The sequence below is a fragment of the Rhagoletis pomonella genome, unplaced genomic scaffold, assembly GCF_013731165.1.
Source record: "Rhagoletis pomonella isolate Grant_MI unplaced genomic scaffold, Rhpom_1.0 Rhpom_scaffold_00004, whole genome shotgun sequence".
Classification (NCBI taxonomy): Eukaryota; Metazoa; Arthropoda; class Insecta; order Diptera; family Tephritidae; genus Rhagoletis; species Rhagoletis pomonella.
The window spans coordinates 43,497,133-43,523,850 of NW_023458558.1; the positions used below are offsets into that span (position 1 = coordinate 43,497,133).

At 35.4% G+C, this 26,718-nt stretch overlaps 1 protein-coding gene across 1 annotated transcript in view; it reads left to right on the forward strand.

Moving 5' to 3' along the window:
• LOC118737602 (dual specificity protein phosphatase 15) overlaps positions 1–26,718 on the forward strand; it is an 84,311-nt gene that overhangs the window by 42,857 nt on the left and 14,736 nt on the right. The window contains exon 3 of the mRNA XM_036468211.1: positions 4,344–4,568. Coding sequence (XP_036324104.1) covers positions 4,344–4,568 — 225 coding nt within the window. The remainder of the gene's footprint in view (positions 1–4,343; positions 4,569–26,718) is intronic.

Sequence of the window (26,718 nt, forward strand, 5' to 3'; positions counted from 1 at the left end):
TACAAGCAACAACTACAGTTTGTAGTCGAAATAAAGGCTTATGGAAATACATACATATGTATGTAGTTTGGTTGCCCAGAGCGCGTAAAAATAAAATAAATACTAAATACAGGAGAAGGCGCGAAATAATGAACTATGTATTTCTTGGAGGCAAGTAATGATTAAGGCGGTAAACGCGCGCAAACTCAAGCATTAGCAACCGTAATAAAAAAAAAGCTTCTACTGTTTACATACTTATAACAGACAGTATAAGAACTAATTGTAAGAGTATACAACATGCAAATACATACATACATCATAAATACGTAGCCAGATATATATGTATACATTTATCTACTCGAAAATTTATGTACATACATATGTACATATTTATGCTTCCTTGAATCCACAACGCTATTAAAAAAAACTGCATATTACAAGTGAGCAACATGAATTTTTCGGGCCCAGAAGAACTATACAAATATCAAGAAGACTACGCCAAACGATGATACGCCGCCACCCATAAGCAGCATTTCCCCAAACTATACGAAAAATATGTATACACAATCATGCAGACAGACATCCACATTTGCACCTTACGGCATACACAGACGTATGAGTACACATCGTCTGCTAGTCACTACTATAAGGCCTTCCCGAATACGAGTAAGGCACGGTGCAGATTAGAGCGATACGATACGCGATACCATATGTGTTGTGATAGCAAATCGTGCCGCTCGGCCGATACGCAAGCGATATTACATACATATGTATGTCGGCGCAGTGTAGCTGTCGTGCAAGTGTGCACATTTTTCATCGCTTTCTACCAATTCCCGCATACTCAGCATGTCGATGTCGCTTTCATATCGTATCGCGTATCGTATCGCTCGAATGTGCACCAAGCCTAACACTGCATTCATCAGCCTAAAATTTAAGCCACAATTGTTGCGTGCAAGTAGACTGCTTTTGCTATTAATTTTTTTATGTATGTATGTAAGTGGAGTGGTGTTTTGTTGTTGCTTGTGGTAAATATGTAACTGCTGCTTCAATTGAAAGCACTTAATAGACATTTACAACAAATTTTCATACAGTATATTTATATATATGTATATATAACTTTAGTTTATGTACAAAATGCTAGCTGCAGCAATCCAAAAGGGTGGGGGCAGGGCAAAATAGTACTGAAAAAGGTGTACGTATGAAGTTCAATGGGATGTATGTATATATGTATGTATGTATTACGATTGAAGCGATTAAAACGCACGCACATGTAGTAGCTGTGGCTGTTGTTTTTTTTTATAGTGGTTGTAATTTTCAGCACTGTAGTCGCTTTTGTTTCGCTTATTTTATTCACAGTGCGGTCGATCGCGTCGGTTTGCATGACTCATGCGAACCGCGTGTAATATTTATTGCGTTTCTTTGAAATAAAAAAAAACACACAAAATATATATACATAGATAAGTGTGTACATGTGAAGAAAAAGTAAAAAAAAAAATTAACAAAGCATAACATAACAACAGTAATTACAACAAGTCAGCCACGTTCTTGTAAAATTGTTTGTACGCAAATACGCGTCAGATTTCAGTTGCTGCGGTTTTACATACATATGTATATATGTACATATGTTTGTGCGTAAGCATATGACTCTTTTGCTATAGTTATTACTTACTTTGCTTTTCTACGCTTTTTCTTTTCCGCTTTCTAGTTCGGAGGCAGCAGCCAAACAAGCCCCCAAAATGTTTAGCGCAGTCGTACGTACATTTGCTAGAAGGTTTCGAACAAAAAACTCTATGTAGAATTTCGACCTAAAAATCTCTGAACAGCCTTTTCCACTTGAAAAATAAAATTAAAAACAAAATAATCAAAATTTTTGAAAATTGCACGTTTACCGATTTTTTGCATGGTGATCATTATTTTTGAACGCTGGGAGGCTATTGCTGAGAGCTTGCGTTACGTTGCTCAGGTGGTTTGTGGAATTGTCGCGTCTTGAAAACAGGGATGATTAACTCTTTTCTAACACGGTGGAACAGCTATTTTCGTTACTCAAACGTGAGTATTTATAAGTAGTAGTCCAACCCACAGTGAATGGCATTTCATCTAATCACAACTTTTTCTTTTAGGTACATAGATTTGAAGTTTTATCTTTTCGGTAAAAAAAAAATCTGCGACACCTAGTGTGCAGAAGATGTTGATATTTGTGACCCCTAATAAAATTCTTTGTAGAATATTTCAATCCTTTTACTGTAATTTTTTTAATACAAGTATTCGTACGCTAGCAAAAACACCAGAAAATACAATGGAGGGGTTTAAAGATGGACAAAGAAGTTGACTTGGGTGTCTATGTAGAAGGATTGCAGCTAAGGCAATCAGGCCTACTCCCAACCTCCTTCATTGGTCATAAAATAGGCTGCTTGTTTTGTACAAACTGGCAAGTTTCTGTCAGAGCTCCAAGGCTCATAAATGCCTTTCGCTGCTGGGCTTTCGATGTAGCTATATCGCAGTGAAGGAAATAGCCTATAGGACGGCAGCCTCTGTGATAGACAGCCTCCGATTTGTTAGCACTGAGGAAATTTTACTAACATAAATACATACAACAGCCATAAAAAATGGCCTATGACTCGTCATCTCAAGGCCTTTATGGCTGAGGCCTAACAAAAAAGTACTGAACACTTACGAACTTATTTTTTTGTATTTATTTAATTGTTTACAACTCAAAAAATCTCACCTTGTGCAAATATATTTTTTGCCAGTTGATGACACACTACTCAACTCCTGAAATTTCTGAAAAGTTCTACATATGAATGTACATACATAAATGTATATTTTTTTCCTTGCACATAAAACTCAACTCGAGGGCGAAAGAGACGTCAGCAAACATGCATTAACGAAATAATAGCAATAACAAGAAAAACAAAAAGCAATAAAAAGCTCGACATATTCACAAATCTTGACAAACGATCGCACACATTTGTGCTAAATTGAATTTACAAAAATTTCCTTTTTTTCTCGTATAAAAGTGAACAACATGGGCGGTTGAATATACATACTACATATTTAGTACGTTATGTGTGTATGTACATATGTATGTACACGCACGTTTTATACGATCAACAAAAAGGCATCAGAGGGCTTGAATGTGGTCAGTTTTCTAGCTGAAGCGTTAGACATATACAATAATTTACAGCAGTGATGAAAACTTATTTATAAAAATGAAGTACCCGTATTAAGTAATTTTTTTCCCCCTATACTGCTGGTATGCTGCAAATAAACAGAAATAAAAGTAAGAATAAGCACAGCTGATCGTTGCTGTATTTCGGCTCTTAAGGTCCGATAAAAAATATTTAGAACGTAAAAATGTAATTGAGGGCAAACAAACATACCCATAGATGTGTTATTTATGTACAGACGTACTAGACATGTATATTTGGATCAAAGTAAATTTGATTGTAAATTCATTTGTACGTGGGCGGAGCGGTTTAAGTATTACGAACGGATGAGCGCATAATAATTGTATCAATAAGTCTTATTAGTTCAGCAGCGCTAAATTGGGCGCGTGCGGCGTAAACCACATTCGCTCGCTTATTTTTATATAACTTAGTTCATGATATGTATGTATGTGTGTACAAATGAATAATACCTCTTTGCATAGTTTTCAGTAATAAGATCATTCATCAACAAGCTATTTTTTACAGATAATTAATTTTTTTTTTTCGAATAAATTTTTATTGAATGAGTTACTCAATTGCGTCGCAGTAATTTCCTTTTGCTGTTATATACAATTAAGAAGTTTTCAGAGATTTATCATATAGGTATTTAAATACATTATAAGTAATTTTATATTCTCTATATTCATCAGTTATACTTAACGCTCGTATCTTTTTCGAACAAAAAAAAACTATATTTCTGCGAAAAAATTTTGTTTCGCAGTATCTCCATTAAAAAACCACACATTTTGTTACAGTACAGTTATTTTTTGAAACAGTTCTTCAATAAAATAAAGTATCTCTTGGTAGTATGTGAACCGGTTTTATAACCCGCAACAAAATGATACGGTGAAAAGCCATGTAAATCCGAATTTCTAGCTTTCGAGTTGTAAGATTATAAATTAAATTTCCAGGAGAAAGCCGATACTTTCTAAATATGTACATTCTAAAATATATTTATTAACTATAATAATATATACATTAGTTATCCTTTTTGGAATTCAAATATATATCGAGCATTAGTCATATTTACTAAATAAATATTTTTATGTATTACTACTTTGAGTTGTTACTCTCTCCTGTATTTGAGAACATTTACGCACTTATTGCATAATTTTGGTAGTTAGCAAATATTAATACTTTTTTTTTCTTTCTTTACAGATATAGAAACTCATCCCGCGTCACCAGTTTTTCCCCATTTACTATTAGGCAATGGCAAAGATGCCAGCGATCCGAGTAGTGTCGGCGCCAATGCTGTTTTGAATGTTACCTGCCAAGCACCCAGCTCAGGACCAACGCCGGGACTTAAATATAAACAAATACCTGCCAGTGATACACCACATCAAAATATAAAACAATATTTTCAGGAAGCCTACGATTTTATTGGTGAGTAATTAGTAATGATATAAAAATAACAAAATGAGTGAATACAAATCGCGGACTGGTTTGCCTCCAGTCCAGGTTCAGTCCAGGTGCGCAAAGTTTGTGACTATATCATTGATTTTCTCTGCATAATTATGCCAACATCTGCATAAATAGCTATATCAGCCAGAAGCAAATCATATCCTGCGGGAGAAGCTTTCAAAAGCTCTCTGTAGATTTTATATGAACGCGCACAGAGTAAAAGCTCTCTCTGTGCATCACTGATTTGGACGCATACCTAGTGAAAGCTCTCTCTGACGCTCAATAATGTATGTATACTTATGTATATCACCTTGCGTCCAAAATATATCTAGCACCGAGGAAAAAAACGAGTTGAAAACTAAAATCTCAGAGCTATATAGCGAAAGCCAAATCTCAATAAACACTTACGGTAATGGTAATGGCGTTAGGCGTATGACACCAATAATCGTTCGAAAAAAATTGTACATACGATAATTTCGCGTGAAGGGGTCAATATTTTCATTGAAAAAATCTTTTTAAAAGAGTTTAATGAAATTTTTTAATTGAAATAAAAACTAGATAAACATATGTGTGTACAATGTACATACATACATACATACATACTTTTAAATTCAAAATTTATGTTTTTTTTTGTAAATGAAAGAAATTAAACTAAAACTTTTTTTTAACAAACTTAAATTATTTTTGTTAGTTAAATAAACAAACTTACAAAATTATTTTTGTTGAAAATAAAACTTAAAATATATGCATTATTCAGTCAGATATACATACATATATTTTATTTTTTACTTAAACAATTTGTTTATCTAAAAAAATTTAGTTACATAAAAAGAAATTTAAAAGGGAAATGTATATAGTATGTATGTTAGTTAAAATTAAATTTTATGTAACAATTTTAAAAACTTAAAATTTTTAATAATAAAATTACGCAAATTTAAAGATTTTTAATAGGAAACATGAAATTGCTTTAATATATTTACTGATTCAAAGAATATGAAAACTCTAGGTTGCTAAAGTAAGTAAAAATGTTAACAAAAATTTTAGTTACATATTTATTTTAAAATTTTTATGAAAGGCAGAGAAAATTTCACATTTGTAAAAAAGTTGTAATTATAATTTAACAGTGCCATCTGGTCACTTAAGAACCTAGAAAAATATTTTTTCATTATAATCTACAAAAATAATTCGTAAAAAAAACACATTTTTTAAATGTAGCTCGCTCGTAATCGTCGTATATACATACATTTGAGTTTATATGCAACCACAAATGTAGCGGCATGATTATTCATACGTGCTCTTGAGCGACTCTGATCCTTCTTGCTATACACAAATCGTGTAAATCCAATTCATTTAGTTTAACATACTTTTTAATGCTTTTATTTAAAAAATAATTTTCCACAGCTTTAAGCAAATTTATCAATTTCCACATGTCGTTGACACTTGCGAAGCCTTGTCCGCTTGTCTAGTGTAGCCCCCGCGTGCCTACACACCCGCGGGATTAAAACAAAAAAAAAAAAGAAGACAACATTCCCATAGTGCTGACTCGCATGTATTTTCTTTTCGTGTGTGCTATTTTCTTGTAGCTAAATTTAAATACCCATATTGTTTGTTGTTCTTGGGCCACAGTTGACGTCAATTGCTAGCTTTTCTTTCTTTTTAATTTTTCCAACAAAGCGGTTTCGCGGATATTTTTGCTTTTTAGCCGTTACACGTGCATACAGTTATTATTTAATTACTTACTTTCACGCAAGTGGAAGAGGAAAAAATATATATTTTTACAATAGCCGTATATGTATGTATATTCTTCCGTTGCTTACTAAGTGTGCAACGGCTGAATGCGTCTTCCGCCACCTTCCACAGTGCACGATTTTCGCTTGCCTTTGCATTACATTTAGCGCTCTGGCCTTTTCGCCCAACATTCAAAAGTCGTCAGCAGTTCGTCAAAACGACGAAGCCTTCAATTTTATTTAATTAGCAACATTTGCATTGAGCTAGCAAAAGTTATAGCAACTTTTTATTTGTATTGTTATTGTTATTGTTTCATGTGTTTATTGTCATTTTGTCATTCCCACAACAAACAACAATAAAAGCAACTGTCTACAATTTGAATGACCATCCAACCATGCAACCAATAAAATGGGAGCCTCTGCGCATCGCGTTAGCCGCCGCCTGTCGCAAGCATTGTTGCCATCGCTGCACTCAGTCGGGTTTATGCCATTCGCCACAGACAGTATGGCTCCTAGTGACACTAACATAAGCACAGAGTTACATTGTTGGCTGTATGTATGTACCATACATATACTTGTAAATTTGCCATCCGGTCGACCCTCCAGGCTGCATCAGGCGCACTTGCCATTGCATATTCATACATACATACAGGCTAGCAATCCGTCCCAAAGCGACGAAATGGCTGCGAAAGGTTAGTAAAATGTCTGTATGTTTGCCTGTTTGGCTGGATTGGTGTCTGCCACACGAAACGACGGCAGGTGACGGCAAGAAACGCGCGCTGGCAAAAAGTGACTCAATACGTTCTTACGCGTGTATTACTTCATCACGGCGGCAGACGGCGCACAAACTGCTGTTCACTTATATACATACATACATACATAGAGCGATAGTTTTTGAAAACTTTTGTTGGTATTTAATTTTTATTGCAGTTTTATATTTTAGGGGCTGTTGCGCGTTTTCCCTCCTTTTACTTATAACATTTTCCTGCTGCTGACTGAGTGCAGTCTGATATTTCTACGTTTCCATACATATGTACCCACTTAAGCATTTCCTCTGTCTGCAACACTTCTTAGTCGCCCTTTCACGAGTTGGAGTTTTCAACTTCCTTTTCACATTCATCAATCGCATACCTTCTGTTGCGATGACGCATCGACGCATGAAAGCGTAGCCCATCAGGCATCCCCTTAGCTGTTCAATCAACGATAACCACAAACGTCCTTCCTGCGTACAAACGAATTCACTTTGGTGACCAACTTTTTTCCGTTCACCTTGCCTCCCCCACTATTGTCCCCTCTTTCACAAGCAATGCTTTCCACATCCATTCACGCTTGCCCCTTACACCTTGTGGTGGGAGCAGCATACCCATTTCCTATTTGGTATTTGTTTACACACAATGATTAGTCATCTTCGGTCTGGCACGCTCACTCACTCGCTCACACACTTTTTTTCGCTCTCACGCAGCGAAATCAACCAGAGGGGTTGTTGCCTTTCTTCTGCTTTGCCGCTATGTTTGCTTTACAAGTTTGTTTCAATTTGTGTTTCCTCTGTTTGTTTGTTATTGCTGTACATGTAATTGTTGTTTTGTTCGCCACCATAAGATTCATCGTCTTACGTCACGTACACACTTTTGTCCTCGCCGACAATTGCGTTGGAGAGGCTTCCATGGGCATACATACATGGTAGTATTAACTGCCCGCGCCATAAGAGCAACTAGGCAACCCTGCAGGACAAATATGGGGTAACGTTATATGTAAATGTCTGATTCCAAATTGTATTCTTAAGGTAATTTCATTGCAATATTTGTTTTGATTATGGCAAAGAAAAAAACTCAGCACCGCATTAAAATTACTAGAAGTGCATTGAGGATGATGATGCCTTCAGCATCGTTCCAATGCGTTTCCATGGTGGTTTACACTATTTACCTTTTCGGTCTATATAAGGGCATAAGCTAACCTACCAGGAAGACCTAGAGAAAGTGAAATCGTAATTATAGAACACGTTACCACGAGAAGCGATTCCGCTTTTGCTGATTTTATATGTACATACATACATATGTACATTCATCTCATATTTGGTATGTATTTACGTACGTAAGTCAGACGGTGGTGGCATTATTTTTGTTCATCCTCACATTGGTGCTGATGTTGATGCTAATAATAATGAGGACCGCGTTAGCGAAGGCGATGGCATTGATGGTGACTCATCGCCGTGCTATGTGCACACATACATATATGCATACATCACCATCACCACCATCACCACCATCACCCCAATGCACCCCTTTCTTTTTACTTTATTTGTTTTATTCCTTTGTGGCCAACAACAAGCGCTTACCACCTTCGTCGCCTTCATTTGCCTTCGGCTGTCATCGATTTTGTTTATTTTCGCTTTATTGCGCCGCACACTGAAAAGCACGTCCGTTCGTCCATTTCCCTCTTTCCTCTTTCCCCCACCCTTACACCCCCGTCTTCTCGTTTTTGTTTATTTGTTTGTCTGCCTTGCGGCAAGCAGCCCCCAGCCCTGCTGCACTTCTACCACCACCCCCGCCATCAACAAGACTGGTAGGTAGTGTGCTTCGGGTTGCCTCTCGCTTCCTTAGATATTTTCTGTTGTTCTATTTTTAAGCGAATGCCGAGTATGTAGTAGCAATAGCATGACGGCGAACATTCTTTCCTAACTTTTACTGCTTCGCCCATAGGTACAGATTTTCCACGTATTTATAAATAAAACTAAACGAATATTATTTTTTGTACATACATACATATATTCCATCTTTTTGGCGGGACAACGACCGTGCAAAACTAAACTACCTTGAGGCTAAATTGTTGACACGCAGATATGTATGTATACGTGGTGATATTTTAGTAGTTTCCAGTCCACCGCGACTATTCTGTACCTTCGACCGGCCAGTTTTCTTAACAGCCTATTTGGTCGCCTTTCCAACGACTTGTTTGCTCTTTGCGATTTGCTTTTAGCATTTTGGCGTTATTTATTTAACTTGTTATTTTTTGGGTTTGTTTGGTGGTTTTACATAATCCTACGCCTGCGACCATTAGTGCCTCTAGCCATTAGTTCTTGTGGGGTGTTTCTCCTTAGTCAATTTGTCGACATACTATCGGGCTTAACTAGTTTTTTCATGTTACCTTTTCTACCTTCTAACCTTTTCTAATATGTACATTTGTTATGGTTTTTTTTTATTTTTTTCTATCATTTTCTATGCCAACTAAATTGGTCTTACTCAACTTGTATAGTTTTTTTACCCATTTTTTTAATAATAATTTGGAACATGAGTGTCCTTTTTCATTTTCATTTCCTTTTTCCTTGTACTTCTCATTAGTTATTACCAATTTTCCATCGGCGAGCTGCTAATGACAGGTGTGCATGGCTCTTGGAAATGCATTAGACGCAGGTGTAGGTTTTGTGTTTGAACCTTTTTTTTTGCGTGCGCTTTTCTAATTATACTTTTACCATTCAACTATAATTTTTAATGCATTCGATACTACAATTTATAACGGAGTTGTATAATTAAGCATTTATTCAGAACATGCGATAGGAAAATTTTGGCTGCATAACGAAAATGTTCAGTATTTAATGCGCGTCGTTGTTTGGAAAAAAATGCTCTGATGCTAAACTGTCAAGGATATCTTAGTATTGCTGCTATAATTCTGGAAGTTTCAAAAATCATATTATAATGTTATAGTACTTATGGAAAAACATCACTACTTATATGATAAACCACAAGAGGAAACTTTCGCCGTCTTTAGATTCGCTTCTTAGAAAACAAGCGGCAAAAAACACTCAGCTCGGATAAAAACTTCTTTTAGCTTCTAAATCAACCCTGTTGTTATGACTGTGTTCAGAAATGCATCAAGCCAAAGCATTAGTCTTATTTGTTTCTATACTATAACACTAGATCACAAACTTCAGGGTTGTTTTTGTTCTCCAGACGCCTCTATCCAATTCGCATGTAGAAATGCTCGGTGATTCCGAAAATCGAGTTAATTTCTTTTATATACAAAAACCTATAGAAATTAGTAATTTTGCGAGGTGTTTGCGTAATAAGTACCTACACTTAAGTACTTATAATATTAAACAATTATATAAGGAAATAAAAATTTTCCTAAGCACTTTCCCATCAATAATTCACAATAGAGCAGTTCTTTCACTTGGAGCTTGCCAACTTTTAAAACTCTGGCTAGTATATTTCAGCATGAATGGATAAGGCTTGGGCCAAGAGCAAATCTAATTTTTCCAAAAAATGTCAGTTACGCGGTTTTGCAGATCGACGATACACGGTTTTGTACTTTAAAGAACGACATGTTTATGTACAGTTTTCCACAAAATAATCGGAGTGCGATATTTTGCCCAGTTTTGGCTGTTCGTCTTTTGTTTATCTAATGTTTATTGTTATCTTATAAAATTCTAACTGGCTATACAACAAATACCATATAAATTTAGATTTTATATTTTGTACAAAAATTATAAAAATTTGGCAAATTTAAACCCAAGTTTCAAACTTTTTAATCAGAATTAAAAAAAAAAATAATAATGGTATGTAGTTTTGTAGCCCATTAAATTCTAGTGCAAGTTTCAAGTTAATAAAAAATTCCGTTAATTTTTGAGATATGCTGGTAGATATGTATGTATGTATATATATGTATGTATGTGTCTATTTCTACGGCTTTTTCATAAAATGCAGCTTCATTCCATACAAATTCTCCGTCCTTTTACCCTCAATATATTTATCTAGGCATGCGTGTTTCTCTTCCCCAATTACGAAACCAGTCATACCACATACAAGGCCTTATAAGATACTACCATTAATGTGTAGATTAATTGAAAATACATACTCTAAAGATTGCTACAAATCAAGTAAATGTACATACCTACATACATACACACACATGCAAATACTTACGTTTGAAATGTAGGCATTTTTGTCAAAGAAAAATAGAAGAGCAAAAACCAAAAAACAAGAAAACAGTAAAATTCGCACACGGCACGAAACCATTATAATCCCATTCACTGCCAGCCTGCTAGCCGACCTTACTGCATACTACCAACCCATCAGGCCCACCGCCACCCAGCAAACAAACGTCCCTTCTTACTTTTGTGCATACTCTACACTCGCATACATACAGACTCATTTCCACACCAACACTTGCCTACAACCACTCTACCTTTCTTCTGCATTACCCCGCTACCTTCCTACCAAAATCACACCAGTGCCATAATCGTCATCGACGTCAGCCCATCTCTATGTATGTTTATTTCTACAATTACCCTACTGCTTCTTCTTCTACTTACACTTCATAGTACTTTTGTGCCTTTTAAGTGCTATAAACTACGGGTATGTATAGTACTATGTTTGTATGTAAGTTAAAATATGTAGAAGAAAGAAAATAAAAATTAATGAAAGCAAGAGAATTTTTAAAAAGCTAACAACACACGGTAATATCTAGTAAATATGCGCATAAATACGAGCACACAGCTATCTACACAAATTTATGTACATATGTATGTATGTAAATAGCGGCGCTAGTAGCAAAGAGTGTTGCCACACAATTTTGTTTATTTTTGACAAAAATCACCGAAAAAAGTTACCAAATTCAACAAAAAATTACCAAACTTATTTTACGTACAGAACTGTGCAAACATACATATCGAAACAACTTTCACTTGCGAAACTTTCAGGATTACCTGGTATTTCTATAAAAGGAAATGCTAACGGGCCACTTACTAATGTGGAATCAGGACTAGTATTGGCCTATTTGACATTTAAGACCGAATCGAGTTACCAAAAAGTTACCAAATTGGAAAATAAATTACCAAACTTTATAAATAAAGAAAAGCACCAATTTTGGTTAAAATTTCAAAAGCGGCAACACTGATAGCTAACCGCGACGTATCTAGGAGATTTGACTGTATGGGCAAACATTTCGCTAGCTCTCTCTACACTTTACCCAGCCCGGCAGCCCGGCCCGATGCGGCCTGCTATTTGCTGAAGCAACAGCCAGCTACAATCCCCAAGCAACAATAACAAGATGACAACAACGATCATAAGTAAAGAATCAACAAAAGCAATGGGTGACTGAGCTGACTGGCTGTGGCGACTTCCCTGCCTGTGAATGCCTGCTATACTACCTATACATATGTACATACATGCATATAAGCCATACAAATAACAACAACTCACACTGGTTGTTTACTTGTTCGACTATTTGGCTGTATGAATGACTGACTGGCTGTTTGACTAACTGGCTGCCTCAATGGCTGCCTGCTAATACATTCACACATATATACAAGCTAGCGCACTGCCGGCTTACCATGACTCATCATCCATTTAATTTCTATGCCATGAAATTTCTGAAGCAATCGTTGTGCGAGTAAATATAAATGTTTATAAGTATGTATATAAATATGTTTGTATGCACAGTTCTGCAACTACATTCGTACATTGTTTACAATGGTGTTGTGTTTATCTTCTTGGCACTTACACGACGTTTACATGAGACAATTTTGCGAAGACAATAGCAATACGATCAAACTTTTCCACTAATGCATTCAAACTTCTCTCATTATCTTCGTCACGCTCTTTGATTTTTCGAAGACAATGAATTGGACAGTAAATTGGTTAACTTGAAAAAAAAACAGACTAGACAAAATCGCAAGAAATCGCAGAATTATAAAAAAGTGGTTTGTGTGTGGATATTTTAGTAAATAATATGAAATTTACGCCAAACGACACTAAAAGCGGACCTCCATAGCATGCGTATACATACGTATGTATGTGTGCGTTTGACAGAAAAATTGAATATACAAAAATGTATAACAGCACCTTCATAGCCGCGCATGAAAATGTAAAAAAATTTTATGAACTTTGAATTCTAAGCGTCAATGTCAAACGCATGCGGCGGTCGCTGAAAAATGTATTGTCTTTATAATTGTCTGGACGCCTACTTTACACAACAATTTGAAAACTAATACACATTCTCAATTGTCTTGTCTCAAATTGTCTTATGTAAACGCAGCGTTAGGTGCGCGTATTTGTAGTTAGAGATAATGCAAACATACGTACGTGACTGTATATACACACATACACACGGGTACATACATATGCATGTATGTTTGTATGTAGGTCCTGACTTTTTAACTCGTCCGTGCTACTTTGAATATTTTCTAATTTCTTTTATTTTTAATTTATTTGAGTGGTATCTATGTACATATTTAATAGTTTTTATGGATTTTCAGTGGCTGGGGATATCGACTTTTCATTCATCCATACATATATGTACCTATATTTAAAAAAATTAGTTCCTCAAGAAATGTCAAATAAGGCATTTTGCATTGATGATAGAGATATGTTCATAATGAAAATATTATATGGCACATACATATACATACATACAAAAACAATATTTATTTATTTAATATTGTATATCGATGGCTGAGGGGAAGATCGACTTATCGCGACAACCAGTTCGCCTTATTTCAGAATTTGCTTGAAGAAAAATAACTTTATTGACTGACTGTATGTACCTATATTAAAAAAAAAATGAGTTCCTGAAGAAATGTCAAATGAGGCCTTTTGCATTGATGCGTAGATATGTCCTTAATGAAAATATTATATGGCACATACATATATGTATGTACATACAAAAACAATATTTATTTATTTACTTATGCATTTATATATATTTTTTTATTTAATATTGTATATCGATGGCTGAGTTGAAGACCTATCTCGGCAGCCTATTTCAGAATTTTATTGAAAAACACTCTATCTCAGAATTTGGTTGAAGAACCCCCTATCTCAGTTGCCGTATCACAGCACATTTTCAATGTATTTTCGTTTGAGAACCGAATTCTGAGGTAGGGCGTGCCGCAACGAAATTTTGAAGTAGGGCGTTCCTCTGAGATAGAGCGTTTTCGAACCGGCTGCCGAGATATGTCGATCTTCCTTCCACTCAGCCGGCGATATAGTCTTTGAACAAAAAATTCTTACAGACTACAAATAAAATTTATGTTTTTTCACTGGACGTAAATTCCTACTAATTTTGTCTTCAATAAATACCGAGTATTTTTCGATTTGAAGTATATATGTCATATATTATATGACACTTTCGACTTCCAGAACTTTATTCATTCAATTAATTATTAAGCGCTGGTAATAAAAATTTTGTAACCGGTAAATTAAGTTCCTCTTAATTTTTAAACCCCTTTCGCATTCGGTGTACTCTTGTAACCGGTAAACTTCGTTACCATATCATAAGCTGGTAACAAATTAGTGCCGCGTGAAATATGCAATGCCAAAATTTCCACAATTCTTCGTAGCTAAATTACTGAATACCTTAACGGCAATTACCAACGTATCTAGCATCGCGGTGACAAGAAATGGTAAAATTTTTTGGGAATACAATTTTCCGGTTACAAAATCGTCGGTAACGTGCAGAATAGACCTGTAGAAGTCGAAAGTAAATGGTACAATAGTATAATGCCTCAATTCGCTTGTCATTTCATAGACCTTCGACAATTGTGTCAACTTTTATGGAATTTAGTTTTAAGATTTTAAGCTGATGCGACATGATATTTTTTACAAATTGGCTTGCTGTAGAGGCTTTGCAGGATTGTATGCGGATTTCGAGTTAACCGAACTTTGGTATAGAAATTCTTAAAAAAAATTGCAGCATTTCGAAGTTTTTTAAATTTAAATAATTTTAGTGACTTCAAAATGTTAATATTAAACAATGGCAACGATCTGCTTTCCGAACGAATGAATCTAGTGTAATAATGAAATGAAAAAAAATTACATTGAGTAAACGATGACTATGACTAGCGAAACTAAAATTCCATTTTTACAATTTTTATTGGTGCACTCGAAATTCAATCTAAAATTGTTATATACATACATAAAGAAAGAAATATATACATATATGCATAAGGAATACTGTGTAAAAATCCTCAACGCCAATATTTAATCACTTCTAAACCATATAGCTTTTAAGTTAAGGCGCGCGAGTAAACTTTTTAGCTGACTTCGTATGGTGCTACAGGGCGTATCCGTTACATACGCAACTGCGGGTATATGAGCATGAGTTGTTTTTACTTTTTTTTAGTATATCTTTTTTAAGTTTTCATTTAAACACAATTTCGCAATGGAATTATGCACTTTATACAAAACTGAAGATAATTCATTTTCTAAGATAGGTGAACCACCATTTTCGACCAAAAACACATTAGGCATATGCCTAATGTATAGCTTCCATTTTATTTTTCTCATACCTTTTGCAAAAAAATCGTACTTATATTCAATTCCCCCAAAATGTATGCTAATGAGCAATAAGAAGCCCATTTTAACTTGAAACGCATTATTCTCACATAAACGTCATTATTCGTATTCATATTTTCATTAACTGTTTTTTTAACTGTATTTTTTTTTTTATTCATTTCTATATACATACATACATATGTATGTAATTATGTGATACTTTCAATTGTCATTTGTCGACTCATTCACTTAACATTTCACTGTTTTTTTTTTCTTTACGTTTATCCATTCATGCATTTTGCTTAAGCCGAACACATTAGCCTTGGTGTGAAAACAGATTTATTTTCACTACACATTTGCTTGTTCGCACGTAATTACTTAGTGCGTACATTTCTACTTATACATATATGTACATTCATAAAGTATTCTCCTCTACAGCAATACCAAACGAAATGCGTAATTACGTACCTACGTAGATTCTCTGCGGGCCCGTTTTTACTCCGCGAGCCTATCATTAGTTGATTTACTTTTGTTATTCATATTTTAGCATCTTTCTTTTTATGTATGTATGTATGTATGTATGTAGATATACACTTACTACACTGCGTAGCTTCTCTTTTCCCTATTTGTGCCTTCCATTTTTGACTTCACACTGCCCACCTGTTTCCGCTATTTCCATTGTGGACAGTTGCTTTGCGTTAACAAAAAAAAAATCTGAATGACGAATTGTGTGCAGTGTTCCCCAGTGTTTTGCGTGCAATACCTCGAATCTATCTATCTGGCTCTTGACCTAGAAAATTTCGTCAGATCAGGGCTTAAACTTTTGTAAATTTTTTGGGGACATGTATTTGAAAAGCTGCTTCTCAATGGCATTTAGTGCGAACTCTTTTCCATATCTATTATACCCAAAGTCAATGGCTTACTGACTTTTGTTCAGCATTGTTTTTCTTTTATTTTTTCCCTGCTATTTTTACTCTTATAACTTTAGCTGTTCGCAGTTGGTTCATTAACTGGCGTATCAGAGTGGAAGAAACTTACTTTTTTATGCCCCGTTGACATCAAAACTTTGCTTACGAAGAAGACGCAGTTTACAAAATATCTGGCAAGGCATTTTATATTCAATCTTTATGACAACAAGATAAGCTGCATACTGTGAAAATAACGAAGATTAGATAGATACTTGTTGAAAGTAGAGTTAAAGAAAATAAGAAAAACGAAGAATTTCATAGGATGATAAGCACTTCAAAGTAAAATTTCATTTCAAAGATCTTGAAAAGTTCAATAGAGCAGACAAGCAAGTAAATATCAACGAGAACTGGTTAAGCAGCTGTTTGGAGAACAATTTTGCCTTGTTTATGTATGTAAGTATATTGATAAGGAAGAAATGATTTTAACAATATTTTAGTGCATTCACGCTGATTAAATACTTGCTAGTAAAGGTAGAATTTAAAATATAAAATGTTAAATTCTAAAAAAAATGTGGATTGTATTTAGTAGTCTTGAAGGGAAAGAAATATCTTCTATTCGTCTTTATTTAGAATTAGTCGCACTGGGTCAGGCATTGAACACACATAAACATAACCAATGCCCAACAATAGTTGCGAAAAAAGTTTAATGAAAATTTAGCCCGAAGTGTATTCAAAATTTTCAAGTATGCAAGGCAATCAAAAGCTGAAAATGACTTAACTCTTGGCTATATCTCTTATGATTGTGCCCCTCATTAATCTTTTGGGTTTTCAGAGTTCAAGGGTGCTTTGCTGTTCTCTCATTCGAATTGCTCCTTTCCTGCGCTCATCCCTCATCGTATTGGGACCTAATCTGTCTTGGTTGTGATCTATGAAAAAATTAGCTTTCTGGTATTCAGTTCTACTAGGAAGTAGGAAAGACGGATTTAAAAGTCAAAGAGTTTATGAAATAATTTAGAAAACAAATTTTTCTTTTGCTGGATTTACATAAATATACAGAAGTAGAAACTGTTTAAATAGGGTAGTTGGATTTAACATTTGGGAATTATTTCCGTACTCCTGCAGAGACGGTTTTGCCAGAGGAAAAGTTCTAGAGTCCAGGAACATAAAAAGATAGGGTCACAGCTCTCAATAGCCTTACTCTCCAGGGATGAAATTAAAAGTGCTTTGCAGCAAAGTGGCCTGTAGCAAGACAGTTTTAAAGGGATATGTACAGGCAAGCATTATGCAGTGGTACACAAATGGCACATAAACACCAGAAGCCATTGGTTTCTATGGCCCTGGAATAAATTATCTATGCCTTTGGGGAAGTTTCCGAAAATGTTCCAAGTATAGGCCTTCGCAATAAGTCTGTGTGCAGAGTTTAGCTTACGTCGAAACTACCGTAATGAGAGAATGTTAATCCCCAGCGACGGCCAGGCGGCACTCTTCTTCTTTGAGGTAAAATCACCTCTAATCCTTGATTACTTTGAGAACCCAAGCGACCTTTGCTGTATTCAATAGCATTTAGCTACGCCACACGCGAGTTGTGGGAAATGAAGTAGCGACTAGAGGTAAGCTCATAAAAAATTATCAAAGTTCCATATAAGAGCCACCCTAATGTGCATGTATATACCAGCCTGAAATAAACGTATTTACGTTCCAGCATATATTTCCCACAAATATTAATTATTTTTATTACTTAGCACTTTCTTCAAATACAATTATAGGCGAATATTTAGCAGCAAAGGTGCTCGACTTCAGATAAGATAAAAAACAACAAAAATATTTTGAAAACATACAAAATCGCTTTTTACTTAAATACACCACGATTCATATGAAAAGCCACATTTTTCCTTCAAGGGGTTATATCTGGACGTGTGGGCGTCGAAGCAGATTTATTTCATTATTACTTTAATAGGCGCATAGCAAAGTTATTAGATTCTACTTAAGCATTTAAAGGACGTTTCCAATTTTAGCATGGAATGAGTGAGTCAATTAGTTGCCCTTTTACCTGCAAGAAATGAAAAAAGTTAGCTTGGGTTTGTAGTGGAAAAAATTCAAATATTTCTGGCAGCTGTCTTACATATCTGGGAAAGACGACTTGAAAGCGATAGTTTGCTCCGGCGAAAAACTTTAATTTTACATGTAATTGGAAAAAAAATATGCAAAAATAAAAAATAGGTAGCGGGGAATTGTTTTAATACTTATCGCAAAGCCCTGAAATTTAGACGGGAATTAAAAAGTCCTGAAATTTGAAAGGAAGTTAAAAAGTGCAGTTTATCGAACACGGGTTTGTTAGTGGTGAATACTTCTTATTTTTCTTATTTGGCACCACAATCGATTGTCGGTGACCAAATTAAAGGTTCAAAGTGTTTATTCCATTTTTCAAAATGAGATTAAAGTTAAACCCACAAGTCCAGATATAAGCTTCGATATTGAAGAGAAAAATGTGCCTATTTAAGTGAATCGGGGTGTTAGTACTGTTTACGCATATTGCGATTACTGCATTGCTTTTTTATCATTTATAATTTATTTATTTTTGTTGTAGGTTCTACGTGCAAGTCTAATCGTAGTAAGAATGCTATTTGCTATTTATTTATAATAGTCTTGCGAAAATAGTATAACGAACTAAACATAGAAGATGATGAAATCGCCATAGTACTCCTAATTGGAAAATCGTTATAAATAAAAACATGATTAGAAGAATTTGTTTTCAAATATTTTGCCTTTCATAAATTGCGATATCAGAAAGCGGTTTTTGGAGCAAGCAAGCAGCAAAAGAGTTTGTAGCGTGATCGTGTATATACATATGTACAAATGTGGAGATGTGTTTAACTATGCAAATTTTTATATATTCGCACGTACATACAAATGTACATGAGGGTGGTCCAAAAAAAGTAAAGTCGGATTTTAATTCCCTCAACCCAAGGATTGTCCTATAGTATAAAGTATTTAGAGGTCGCTCAAAGCGCTCAAAGTTTTCCATGTATGTATTTTATATCGGAAAAAACAATTTTTAAAAATCAATATTTTTCGATCGCCTCTGGTTCTCTCCAGGACATTTCCAATAATAATACCAAATTGTTTATTTAACAATTTCTTAATACTTACGATTTTTTAGCAGGTGGAAAAGGACTTGGCTTCACTTGGCATTTCCAATTGGCGTCAGTTGGCACAGAAAGGAAACGACTGGTGTGCTTTGTTGAACTCGGCCAAAATCGCTTAGGCGATTACAGCGCCAATTAAGAAGAAGATAATTTTTTATTGGTCGCCCCATTGTATTTTCTAGGGTTTTTGGCGAAACTATAATATATAGTTGCTATGTAAAATGGTTAAAAAAAACAATTGGCTATTATTACTGGAAATGTCCTGAAGAGAAACTAAAGTTTTCCTATCGAAAGATTCTGATTTCCAAGAATTCTCTACCATTTCGACGAAAAGTTGTTTTTCCCATATAAAATGCATAAAAAATACTTTGAGCGCTTTGAGCGACCTCTAAATAATTTTTTTATTTCAAAATAAAAAATACATAGGGTTATATTACTTTCCGATATAAAACGATCCTAGGGGTGAGAGCATTCAAATTTCGACTTTACGTTTCGTATGCATTTTTAGCTCCATCCTAATGCACATATGTATAATGCACATATTTTTCACACATTTGTCATTGCGCTAAAAATAGACGTTGGGAGGTGGATGTTCAAAATCCAAAAATATTTTAAGAAAGCAAAGGAATGTGTGATATCAGTAAATGGCCACAGAAAATTTAAATATCTTTTGTTTTTTTGTACGTATATACATATGCACAAACAATGTATGTGGCCTTTAGTCAGCGCTTCTCATGGACCGCATTGATTGCTTACTTACGCCAATCCTCACCCACATAAGTACATACATATGTACATAGTAAATACATATAAATGGGCATACATAAATATTGTGTATAGATACATGCATACATATGTACATATAGTTACATACATATGTATACGCACAAGCAGATGCACAACTCATGCTTCAACAATTTAAAATATAAACAATTTCTTATAAGTCATAAATATGTACATACAGATGCGTATCTAAGCTTGTAAAAATTCCACTCCAGCAGCTTGACACTGCAACGTTTTGTTTCGCATAAATCACCCTGATGTTCCGGGGTAGAGAGCCAAACAAGCAATTCAAAGATGGCCAGTGGAATGGACGGGGAATTGAGGTGACAGATAGACAGCACACGAGATTCATTAAATTTTATAGCGAATTTGTTGAATTTGCAGTTTTTGTTTACATTTGCATGAGATCACAGAGAAGTTGTTGTTATTATTGTTATACACATGTACGTATGTATGTACATAGTACGCGCTGTTGACAACTCACGGGAATCCATCCATTAAGACAGCAAGCCAACCAGCCAACCAGCCAGCCAGCCAGCCAGCCATTCAAGCGTGCAAACGATCAAGCTGTCAAGCAGTCAGTCATTCAGTAAAATAAAGTAACCGTTTTACACGTTCGTGTATGTGTATGTGCGCTTGATTCGGTAGCGTGCGCGCAGGCGCTCCCTATAAAGGCGTGCGCTCCCGCGTTTCATTGCCGATGAGTCACCACAGCCAATAGCAACAAAGTCACCACCATCCACCCGCAATATGTACATGAAAGTGAAGGTTTATTTAATTTCGCGGTTGTTTTTTGTTGCATTAAAACTTGAAAGCTTTTATTTAACTTTTATGCGAAATACACACATACACCCGCAGTTACTTTAACTTAATGGATTTCCCTTCAAATAATTCTTTTGAAATCTTGATTATCTAATTACTGCCAATGCCGCAGCGATGATGACTCGCTGAAGTGTACAAAATATGAATTCTAATTATTTTTATATTTTATACATTTCATTTTTTTTTTTCAACTTAATTGTACTCGTATGTAAAGCTTTGCATGCATTCCATTCAATATTCATTTATTTTTTCCACACAAATGATCCAATCAGCTGCCTGACTGCACAAGTTGAAGGTCAATCAACGTAATATAACAACAACAGCTTGCGCATACACGTTTCAAAGGAAAATTTTTGTTGTTTGTCCAAAGCGGCAAAACGCCAAAAATCGATCATTTCCAATTGGCAGTGCACTTTGGTCACAGCCGACTGGATGACAAAGCAGGGCCATTGCTGCTAATGGCAATTGACTGCCGCCTCTCGCTGGCCTACCGCTGGCGGTGGGGGTGCCACTGCTGCGCATGCGCGCAAGTCCTCATGACAGAGGCGTAGTTTTTATTACTTACATATTATTATTTTCTGATAATTTACTTGATTTGAGTTCAGTCCACTCGAGTGAAGTTTGCACTTAAAGTTCGTTTGAGTTGGCGCGCACTTGAACTTTGATGGTGGCGGTGACGGTGTCGTCGGCGTCCTCACAAATTTGGCATGAATCACTTGCAATGCTGGCGATTTTTTAATGTTTATGTTGTTTTTAATAGCTTTTATTGCGTTTTCTTTTTTTTTCATTTTGCTTTGTTAATCGCCACTTATCATTCTGCAAGCCTTACTACCTTACGTATTTTTCAACGCTGTTTAAGCTTTAAAAGCAGTAACTAAAATTGGTTTTAATGGTCAAAGGCTCGTTAATTATAACTGATGTACAGTGGCAGATATTTGTTTCCATTGTGGATCGAAATTGCTGTAATAAATAGTTATTAAAATGTGCCTTTGAGTTGGAAAACCTTTTCTCCAGCGGTGGAATTATAAAATTTATTAGGTTTAATTTTTATCACCAAGCATATCTACATACATACATATATTAATAACATTTGTTCTAAAGAAATAAAAGACGTCTTCATATTATCAGCAAAACAGGTGTACACAATCGTTAGTCCTGTCAATCTCTTTAAGACACTCATAGTCCCGTCAGCGGACGATTGTCAGCGTATTTTTTGGAGGAAGAAAGGAAATTCTATGAAACAAGAGCAGGAGTTCCACAAGGGTCGGTCCTTGAAACTTCGCTATGGAACATTATGAATGATGGGGTCCGGTTGCACTTTTTCACTGGCGTTTTGAGAATAGTCGCACCACATAGCGACAAGTTTTCAAAATTTATTTATATTTTAATTTTAGTTATTTTTTAATAAAAATATAGCTCATTCTTTAGGTTTAAATATTGTGCAATTAAAACAAAAAAACAACAAACTTTCGTAAGAATTTCGAGCATTTTACCAGGGACAGAGAACAGAGATCGAAACTAACTTTTCGTTCTCGTAGTTTTGTTCCCAAGAACGCTTAAACACCCAAAGTGAAATGAGCACAAGATCTTCGGGAGTGTTTTAAAAAGAGTGAAAGAAAGAACAAAACTAGTGAAAACGCTTTCAACGGAAATTAACTAACAGCGAAATCCTGTGGAGCGTTCCCGAATAGTACTTTCGAAAATATTTCTAAGAGAACAAAATGGGAACAAAAATCTCCGGAACGTTCTGGCAAAGAGCAAAACGGGAACAAAATTCTAAAGAACTTTCTCTCGAAGAATAATTTGGGAACTAAAGTTGTTGGAACTTCCTGACAGAGAACAAAACGGGAACAAATCTTCTGTGAACTATTCCCGTAGAATGGAAGCGAGAACTGCATTTTTCTCGTAGCGTTCGATTTGTTCGAAGTGTTTGAATAATAAAATTAATCAAAAAAGAGCTGAAAGAAAATTATGCAAATTATGCCAACGAAAGACTAACTCTTCTTGCACAGAAAATGAAAAATTGTTCCATAAATGAGCAGTTCGTCCTAATGATAAACGATCGGAAAGTTCAAATGATTGATTAACAGTCACGTTCCCCACTGAAACGACTTTTCGTTCCAACACGCAGACGCACATTTCATTCTTAACGTTATGTTCTCAAAACGGTTGTTCTCTTTTTGTTCTAACAGAACGTTCCCCAGACTTTTGTTCTTATTTGAACCTTCTTGAAAACGTTCTCGATACTTCTGTTCTTATTTGAACCTTCTTGAAAACGTTATCGATACTTCCGTTCTCATTGAAAACGTTTCGTTCTAATTCTGTGCTTCTTGAGAGTTTTGTTCTCTTTGATAACGTTTAGGAAAGTTGTCCGAAACCCTTTGTTCTCATTTTGTTCCCGTTCAAACTGTTCTCAATACTTTTGTTCCCGTTTGATTCTTTTACGGGGCCACTCTCAACATAACATTTTGTTCTTTTACAGAACTAAATGAAAACACGTTCCCGGTCCCTGCTTTTTAATTAGATCCTCAAAATAGAAAAAAGGGTAAATCGTAGGCCTGCTGGTGTGAACTTTCATTTAATGTATGTAGTTTCTGAAACGTCTCGCTGTCTTCCGCATATACATACATACATATGTGCTTGTATCGATTCGGACACGACTATTGTCCACTAAGTCAAGTCTGTAACGTCAGCGAGGATGTTTCCTGCAATATTTGCTGGGGGCGTACTAACGGGACTAGTTCCTCGTTGATGCATGGTTACGGTTTGCATCAGGACTTTAACGAACATGGAACGTCATGAAAATGAAACACTTGAAAGAAAATTTTCCTACTTCATAGAAGTATCTTCCAGCAAAAGCTGCAGAATTATATATTTTTTTTTAATTTTCTGCTAAAAACGCATTAGTGTAATTGATGATTCTTTTTCTCGAAAAGTTAAAATTTAGAATTTGTGTACTCTTGAAAAACGTATGCGATATGTTTGTGTAGATGAGACCAAATCTTTTTTCGCGTTTTCTGTACGTCACCTTGATTTTCTGTAAATTTACCTGCTGTTGACCATCGCTTCGGCGTCTCTTCACACATCTTGTCATTTACCTTCATGCTGACCCTGCAAAAATTTTTGTACCATGTAGTCTATGTGTGGTACATTGGAGTACTTACAAAAGTGGTCCTCTATAATGCTGTAGCGGACCAACTCGTGTCTGTGCAGCAGCTTATTGTTACCCGATCACTGCTCGTCTTTTAACAAAATGTTGAGCATTTGAATACACACAATGGCATGTCTGGCTGTAGGTAAACGTATAGAGATGCTCGCTGTTATTTTTTAGCTCCCAGCAGAATTTTTATTTTTATTGCTTACAGATCTTAAAGCCTTCTTCAATGAACCTAGTTGTATTTATTAGCCCTGAAACAGTATCCTTTTAGTAAAATCAAAAATCTGTAGGATAATTTTCTCGAGATTTTTATCCCGAAAAATTTGTTAAATTTTAGTACAATAAAGCGCAATATTAAGTCGCTAAGGCTTACCATTAGTTTTTGACATTATTTTTTTTTTTTTTTTGACGGTGTTACCCATTTTTCGTACAGAGTAAGCGAAACATAGCAGAATTAATTTTAATAGTTTTTTTGCACAAAGTTGGTAATTTGATTTTTTATGATTTTTGTTAGGAAAAGAGTTTACTTTCATAAATAAGAAGTACTAAATAAACTAAGGAAAAATATTCAAAACTTACTAAAATGTCGAGTGCTAATTTTTATTTTAGTCACTGTATGTTATCCTCGATTCGAATCACAGGCATTCAGATTAGAAAATAATAACTGTTTATGGAGAAAATTACGATCATATATACCAACATTACTTAAAACTCGTTCATAGGCATGCCATTTTAATGAGCTGTTTAGTGGTCGAAGAGAAATACAGAACATTTAGCGTGCCGTATAAAATAAATAAATTACCAGGACAATGGGTCAAAAAAGAGGACGCATGGTCACCGTGAGTATATGGTCCTGCCCTAGGACATTGCAATGTTAATTGGACCACTTTTTTTATATGAATTGTGGTTAATTTTGGAGTAACCCTTGGCCCTTAGGGAGTACTCTTTACATGCATGGGGAAGTCGCGATTTTTGCAGGGGATATATACATACTTACACAGATACACACATTCATATATGTATATGTGTATAGATGAATACATACATACATCAACTTCCACCTGCTTCGCAAAACTCATTGCATCATGGCTGTTGATTTTCAGACAATCTTCTCTTCACAATCACCGTTTGTTTCCTTGTCTTTCTTACCATATTTATTGCCGCTTTGCATCTCGATGTTGTGCTGAGACAGCCAAACGGCGCGAAGAACGGCGGCAGAGCCAAAATTAAGCTGCTGCCAAAACGCGTTTCGACCATGACTTATGCAAAGCGAAAAGGCAAAAATAACAACAAAAACATGTATAGAGTTTGAATAAACAAATAAGCGAGAATAAAAAGCAAACAAAAACCTGAGAGTACTTTGAGAAGTGTGCAAACGAGGAGGTGGTGACCATTACTCACACGGTAAAAGTAAATCACTGAGGCCATTGAGTTAACGCAGATTAAATGCTTTATTTTGTTTTTATTTTATTTTTTTTTTTATGGCGTTTATTGTGAAACAGCAAAGGAGATGAAGTAGAAGTAGAAGCGCGCTTACAAAAATAGCAATAAATTAAGAATAAAGCACAATTAAGCCAAATTATGAGTCACCATCGTCGCCTGCGACATTAAATTTAAATGTGAAAAACTAAATAAAACAATTCTTAAAAATCACGCAGCTCAAAATAAACATAAAAAGTCGCAGCAAAATAAGCCACAAAAGTTACGCATTGTTTTGTTCGAGCGTAAGCAAGCGTCGCCAGAGACGTGTATGACGTGTAAATGGCGCTATCTGTACGCAGCTGAAGGACATCGACTGACTCGACATAAACTGGCGGCAATAAAACTAAAATATTGCCTGTGTATTACTTAAAGTAGGAAAATGGAACAAAAACGGCAGCAGCAGAAAGTGCGTGACTGTGTCATGCTCGTTGTCTGGCTTGTTGCGCGTGATACAGCGCGCACATCCTCACCACAGACTGCCAGCTGCTGCGGATGAATGCCTTTCTTTATGCGTCAGTCGGTCAAAGTAGCAGCGCGACCTGCTGCTTGCAATCGACAAGAATGCGGCACAAAGCGCAATCGTACATAAATATTTACAAACTGACTTCTGAATACCGTAGATATGTATGCACATACATATGTACATGTACGTATACTTAGCATATCTTTAAAGCGCAAACAGCTCATCGGTATACCTACATATGTATGTATGTATGCATTTCTGATATGTTGCAGCTGCTAGTGACAAATAGCTTGTGCTAAGAGTCATTCCCAAAATATTCTTAATCATCACGCTCAATTAAAAACAAACAAACAAACACAACAAAATAAGATGAGA